We start from the raw sequence: 7,616 nt of genomic DNA on the forward strand, positions 1-7,616 counted from the left end.
TATTTGTATATGTCCTTGAAACAAAATTTTTCCAGGTTTACACATTAAGTTGACCTTTCACTGAATCTTTTTGTGCATTTATGAATCGACTTAACCGATAGACCTGTAAACCCGGTCATAAGGACTAATAAAAGATATATCATTTTCTTTAAAAAAAACAATTTGGTCAATCACTTGTCTACCTAGTCCAATGGTTTATTCAGTTTGTTTCTTATAATCAAAACATACATGCGTGTGAAATAAAGTCGAAATAAAATCATGTGAATAAAGATGGGTCATTATGATTTCAAGCGTATACGGTTCTAAGATCTTTTGGTCAAACCATAATACGTTTAAAATATTGTTAGTATTCAACAATTGATATTCATGCGATGAGAGTTTGATGTACAAAATTCCATATAGGAGGTGAATATTCAAACCCCAACATACCTAAAATATTGCTTTGTTTGGCAATTGTCACCCTATACTTCTACAAGCTTTACGTTGGGTTTACACTTTACATTTTCTTATACACAATTTTTTTTTGTTTGTGTGTGTACCCCTAATTTCCTTTTCTACCATCTCTTTGTCTTTTTGTTAATTTCTTGGTCTTTTTTTTAATCTTTTGTTATTATTAAACAAATTAAAATTTATAGTCGAACGTAAGCATTCAATCAAGCGTGATACAACGTAAGCATACGATGTTATTATTTAACAAATTAGAATTTACATTTTATTAATTATATGATACATTAACTCTTTCAATACGACGATTATTACATGGTCTATATGGTGGAACGCAAACATTTAATTGAACGTGATACAATGTTTGTCATCCAGTAAAACGTGTTGATTTGTGCATATTCCACAACCAAGAAACATTAGCCATTGGATGACCCTCTTGTAAATCACCCTTAACATAATACCAAGAGTTAAAGAGGGCAATATTTATAATTGGATGATTTGAGAAATCTTATGGACCAATCCAAAATGGGAAAGACGTTGAAGATTCATCTTTGCTTAAGAAATGAACAATAACACCATACTTATTAGCAATTAGAATATCAGTATAAGACATAATCATCTAATATTTTTGAATTGCAAGTGTTCTATAGCAAGTCAATGCTTTACTAATGGTATTTAACTATTTATGCCATTTTCAAAAACCATTCTTTAATCATTAATGTGCATCAATAACTCTTTGTATAAGTCCGTCCGAATTTGATGCCAATAGTCTTCAATAAAACAAAGAGCAACAACTACTATCCGGAATCCATAGTGGTCATCTCATTTTACATTTTTATGCGTTCCTTCTACATTTTTATGTGTGACATATATGGTTGAAATTCACTTGAAATTTCGTTCATAAGTGCATGGTCAAAGTAGGGTCTTTCAATCGTTTTAGAAATATTGATTTAGACAAAGATATGATATATGGAATTTTCGAATGAATTCAATCGATCGAGCGTATTATATACACGTATTAATAGAAGAAAACAAAACATCAAAATAATTTCTTTATTATTAAAGTTAAAAAGACATCAAATCAAATTAATAATAATAATAATAATAATAATAATAATAATAATAATAATAATAATAATAAGAAGAAGAAGAAGAAGAAAAAAAGATTATTTTGAATCAAAATAGGTTTAAAGACAACAAAATGACAAAAAAAACTAAAGAATGATACATGAAGAAATTTCATGAATTAGAGGTACATACGACACCTTTTAATATAGGGCGTGTTCGACATGCAGCTTTTGGGAGCTTCTAGCTTCTAGCTTTAAAGAAAACGTTAGTTAAAAAGAAAAAGTCTCATTCGGCGACATGAACGTTTAGCTTTTAGCTTAAACAAAAACCTCCAAAATCAAAAGTTACTTGCTACCCGCTACCAGCTAGTTTTGTCAAAGACGCCCATAGTCTTCACTAAAACCAAGAGCAACAACTACTATCCGGAATCCACAATGTCGATCTGCTTTTACATTTTTATGTGTTCCTTCTACATTTTTATGAGTGACATATATGGTTATTCACTTGAAATTTCGTTCATAAGTGCATGGTCGAAGTAGGATTTTTCAATCGTTGTAGAAATATTGAATTAGACAAAGATATAAGATATGAAATTTTCGAATGAATTCAATCGATCATTCGTAGTATATACACGTATCTACTCTAATAAATGAAGGCTTTTTTTGCCACATGTCATCTTCTCATTCATTTGGGCACATGACATTTTATTGTATTTTTCATTTTATTAAATTAAAATTTCACATTTAATATGTAACGTAATATACATGGAAGGTATTTATTAAAAATAGTGTATATATGTAATGTATTCAATATATTAAAGCATCATTAATTTTAATAATTCAAAAAATTTCTCATTTTTCTTATAAATTCAAAATTTTCAAATTGCTAAAATTTCATATTTATTATTTTTTAAATAAACTCATGTAATACATGAGTCTCACCCATAATTAATAGAAGAAAACAAAACATCAAATTAATTTTTTATTATTAAAGTTACAGTTAAAAAAACATCAAATCAAATTAATTATTTAATAATAATAATAATAATAATAATAATAATAAAGAGTATTTTGAATCAAAATAGGTTTACAGAAAAAAAAAAGATTTATAGATAAATTTCATGAATTAGAAGTACATACACACCTTTTAATAAAACCTATAAAATTCAAGAAATTTTAGTATTTTACCCCTATAAGTTTGCAAAAATTCTGGAAAAAACAAAATATAATCCAATTACAAAACAAAACACCAATCACCGTAATAACAGTATTTATATAATTTACCAACAATAAAGTACAAAAAAAAATCATATTGCGAATGTATTTTTTACCCAATAATAACTGTATTTATATAATTTATCATAAAAAAATAATAATTATTGCATTATTTACTTTACTACTTAACCGTAATACACTTTTTTTTTTAAATTATAAAAACAACACCACAACAAACTTGTATATCCTTATACATTATAACATACTCACATTCTCTTCAACAACGTTAACATTAAACTCTAAGCAGTTTAAACATTTCAAGTTAAGAAAACAAGTATAGATTCTCTTGCTATTATGAATAAAAGATATAGACTAGCTATACCCATATTGATAACAAAACCAAAATACATCAATATATTATATACCTCACAATTCAACATTAACTTTTGTTACAGAAGAGAATCTTTTAGGACTATTTTCAAAGAGAGCATTCACGTCTTTTAGACACAAACAAGAGATCTAAAGCAACCACCTTTTTAGGAGGGACAAAATATTACAATTTTTGGTCCCATTGATAAAAAAAAATTTGTCAAACCGCATTTTCTAGTGTCCGATAATTGACCCTACATGATTCTAGTTTCACGAGTATACACATCTCTATCATTAGTAAATAAAAAAAAAAAACATGACAGTAAATAAAACGAAACTAAACTTTGAGCAAAGCACCATAAACAAGTTTGCGAGAAGAGCAGATTATCCTATTATCTTCAACTCAAAACTGGAGCATAGAGAATATCTGGAAAATAGCAATTTTCAAAAACTTTTAGCATCAACCAACTACATTTGTATCTATAATATATATACATATCATAAAAAAGATATATATGAATAACTCAATATTCACCTGTGAATGTGATTAATGAACTTGTGACTCAAGAAGAATATTTGTAGCAGCATTGATGTCGTTTCTGGCATGAACAAGAGCTTGTCTGGCTGAATTCCTATCAAATCCCATGGAAACCAATGTTTCAATTGAATCCTCCGGTGGCTCAGGGGTAGATGATACTGGGGCACGATAATTACCCTGAAATTAAGCATCATAATCACAACCTCATCATTTAGTTCTAAAACACTTTCTGAGGCATTTTATCAAACAGATAGAGTGCAAAAATGGAAACTGACATAAATTTTCCTGATTACCTCAACTTGACGAGCTGCAAAGGATGGACCATTTCTAGGTGGTGGAGCAGGTGATGCACTCCCCACAGATGGCAAAGAAAGCCTTGAGAAAAAGGAGGCTATCAACTCTGGGAACTGAAATTATCAAAACACCAAAAGAATATTTGTAAAACAAATGGTTAATCCTTTTTATTTAATGTTTTCCTTTTCAAGATTAACAGCAAGAATGAAAAAGTAATAACCTTAAGCCTGCGGATGCGTAGTACATTTAAACGATATAAAGTGCCAGCAAGGATGCCACATAGACCTGGAACTAGGGATCTTTTCCAAGATGATAATAGAAGCTGCATCATTTAAAATAAGTATAATGAAGATAATATTTTCAATAGCCTATAAGTTAAAAAAGCTTATTTTTATATTATAACTACCTGAAGACCAGCTAAATAAATGAAAGATTTGTCTGAGAAACTTAGAGCATTCACACGAAACCGTGTTGAAACAGGAATGTCAAAATAGAATGGAACAAAGGAAGAGAATATAAGGCCATAGGGTCCAGATGTAAGCACACTCAAAGTTGGATCTGCATAAAATAAATAAAAAAATGCAAGGTAGGATACCAAAAGAAACTCTTGTAGTAATCATAAAATGAAGCACACTAAGTAGCTTACCATTAAGAAATGCTTGGCCAAAAAGCTGTAGCAGTGAAGACACAATTATAGAGAAGGAGACAAACACCTGCAGACAAAGATTTGGTTGTTACAGTGGAATAAAATTCAAGTATGTTAATTAATGGGTTGAGAAAATACTCACAGCATATTTGTTAGAACCAATTTGTCTCTCAAACACTCGAAAGTAGTATAGAAGATAAGCACCAAACATGAGCTCTGGTGTAGATGAAAATGTAAAAGTTGAAACAATCAGTTTCCATAATTGAAGCTTCTTCCAGATATCCTGTCATGGGGAAAAAAAAAACAAATATAGATCAACAATTACCTCTAAAGGCTTATTTAATTATGAGGTTTCAGCACTCCAAACTGTTTATGTGGGAGAGCAATCTTTCCTTACAATTTCTCAACTTGAAATATTTCATCATTCTATGTCATGTCAGATTAGAGATTACTATCATCTATTCCCCTAGTTGATCTATGTTAGGAGATAGAACTATGATTATATGTTAGAATCAGGGTTTTGCTAGTTTTTCTGTATGTGTTCACCAAAATGCCCATCTTGTGCGGCAAGTATTCAGGGAAGAAGGAAGAAGTAGAACTGAAATCATAAATTTGGACAAAGGGTGATCAGTATAGTCGATCACAAAATACTCCTAAGTCCCTTAGAACTGTAAATTGATACTGGTACATTTAAGCGTTAAGAACAAAAAGAATCCACACCTGATAAGACAATCCGAGCTTGTTTGAACGACCTTGGATCCCAAACACGATCGTGAACACACAACACGCAATGACAAAGGCTCTAGTGATCGGAGCATTATCTGATCAATCAGCAAAAGAATTATAAACAACCGATTAAAATTAGCAATAAGAAAGGGAATTTCAAAGAAATTGGTAGCAAATACATACTGAAACCAGATGGGCCGCCGTTCATCTTCCTTTAAAGTGAACCAACGACCTTCAATCTTGAGAGGGCCTTTTGTCGATTCAAATCTTTGTTCTACTATACCGATCTGCGATGACGACTATAGTTTACTGGCAATTTTTCGGAGGGGTTGTACCGTTGTAACGAGAAGAATTTGGTAGGTTAGGGTTTCACTTCTGTCACAAGCTAGCAATTGTTGGTAGGGGATTACTCTGGTCAAAAAGGATTTTGGTGCTTCTAAAATCATTATAAATAATTATGACATCCATATTTTTGAATTGAGATAACTAAAATATCAAAAATGAATTACGGGAAAAATGACAAGTGATCAACATTTTCACAAAAACAGTCATACTATTCCTAGCAAAGTCGTTTTTTATAATATAAAACATTATACCATAGATTTGATTGATTTGTAAGAGTAATGGGTACATGTCGTTCTTTTAAGTGCAGTTTTTGTCGACGTTGAAGCTTCATAATACCCTGACAACGGCTGAACATCTCCTCTGGTTTTTGTTGTATCCCGTTGCCAACTTAACATCCTTCAACGCCTTTCTTCCCTATGCTTTTCTTCTTCCTTAACAACGATTTTTGTAAACACCATCCCCATTAATGGTATTGCGGAGAAGACAAAGATTTATATTGATGTGGCCCTTTGAACGACGTTGATCATACCGAGTAGCCTAAAATAATTTGTTAATGGTGACTTGAGAATTGGCAACCTCAAATGGATATTGATTCAACCGACAAAGTAAAAAAAAAAACAAAACAAAACAAAACAACTCATCATTCGATATCGACATGATTAGTGTTTGGAGTAGACTGAGGGTCGTTACATCTAAAAACGTTGATATATGTAATTGGACCTGTCCATACTCTAGTTAGTGTTATCTTTTTTTTTTTTTTGAAAAAGTCACAACTCAGCAAATAGTTAGTGTTATCTTTTGAACTTTGATATATGTAATTGGACCTGTCCTCTGGTTTCTCGTTGTTTCCCGTTGCCAACGTAACATCCTTCGATGCGTTTCTTCCCTATGCTTTTCTTCTTCCTTAACAACGTTTTTTGTAAACATCATCCCCATTAATGATATTGTGGAGAAGACAAAGATTTATGTTGATGTGACCCTTTGAACAACGTTGATCATACCGAGTAGCCTAAAATAATTTGTTAATTGTGACTTGAGAATTGGCAACCTCAAATGGATATTGATTCAACGGACAAAGTTAAAAAAACAAAAAAGCAAAACAAAACAAAACAACTCATCATTCGATCTCGACATGATAAGTGTTTGGAGTAGATTGGGGGTCGTTATACCTAAAAACGTTGATATATGTAATTGGATATGTCTATATTCTAGTTAGTGTTATCTTTTGAACTTTGTCTATATAAATAGTTAGGGTGTGAACTCTACTATCATTTTCAAACTTGTGATTAATAATATTTCCTCATACTATATGAAGTATAAACATAAGTTATATTGATCGAATCATGTTAAATATTATGTTTTTATGTGTGTGTATTTATTATTGCTTATTCCTAACAATATTAAACTCAAAACAGAAATATATTGTTTGTGAAAAAAATTATCCTCCAATCCACAAAATGCATTAAGTGACGATATAACTAACGACTTGTAAGGATAACTAACTTTAAGTTTTGTATATATTCTCTGACTAAACTTATTTTTATGCTCGACCTATTATTGAAATTCTTCATATTGTTAAAAAAAAATCATCATTTCCGACTATTGTATATTTCCATTTCTATTTATACGTCGAGTCACTAATTTTTTTACATGTTTAGTCACCTGTTTTTTCGTTCAAATTTAGTCACTATCTTTATTTTGTATATATTTTACCCTTAATCTTACATTATCTATTTAAAGAATAACATTTCAAAAAATACATATATTTTCATAATTGGGAAATCTCCAATAATGTCCTAATATTTTAGGTCACTTTATAGTTTAATCCCAAATTCAATTTTGTTTACAAAAAATGACAGAATACCGGCTAAAACTTCGGAATAACCCATTGTGGCCAGTTTTGCAGATTTAACTGTTTTTCTGGCTTTTTTCGTTAATTCGTCAAAATATTGGGACTTTTTCGTTAATTCGC

The 7,616-nt window shown here is 30.4% G+C and overlaps 1 protein-coding gene across 1 annotated transcript; it reads right to left on the reverse strand.

The window, feature by feature from the left end:
- Positions 1–3,301: 3,301 nt before the first annotated feature.
- Positions 3,302–5,761, reverse strand: LOC145074917 (rhomboid-like protein 20). Its single transcript, XM_079021241.1, has 9 exons — positions 5,483–5,761; positions 5,294–5,394; positions 4,716–4,856; positions 4,574–4,640; positions 4,334–4,485; positions 4,148–4,249; positions 3,927–4,040; positions 3,631–3,810; positions 3,302–3,522 (listed from the first exon to the last, which is right to left on the reverse strand). The coding sequence occupies exons 1-8, from the start codon at positions 5,505–5,507 to the stop codon at positions 3,643–3,645; spliced, it is 870 nt and encodes a 289-aa protein (XP_078877367.1). The 5' UTR covers positions 5,508–5,761; the 3' UTR covers positions 3,302–3,522; positions 3,631–3,642.
- Between the last annotated feature and the right edge of the window lie 1,855 nt (positions 5,762–7,616).

Source organism: Lactuca serriola, chromosome 9 (genome assembly GCF_051521515.1).
Source record: "Lactuca serriola cultivar US96UC23 chromosome 9, Lser_US96UC23_V15, whole genome shotgun sequence".
NCBI lineage: Eukaryota > Viridiplantae > Streptophyta > Magnoliopsida > Asterales > Asteraceae > Lactuca > Lactuca serriola.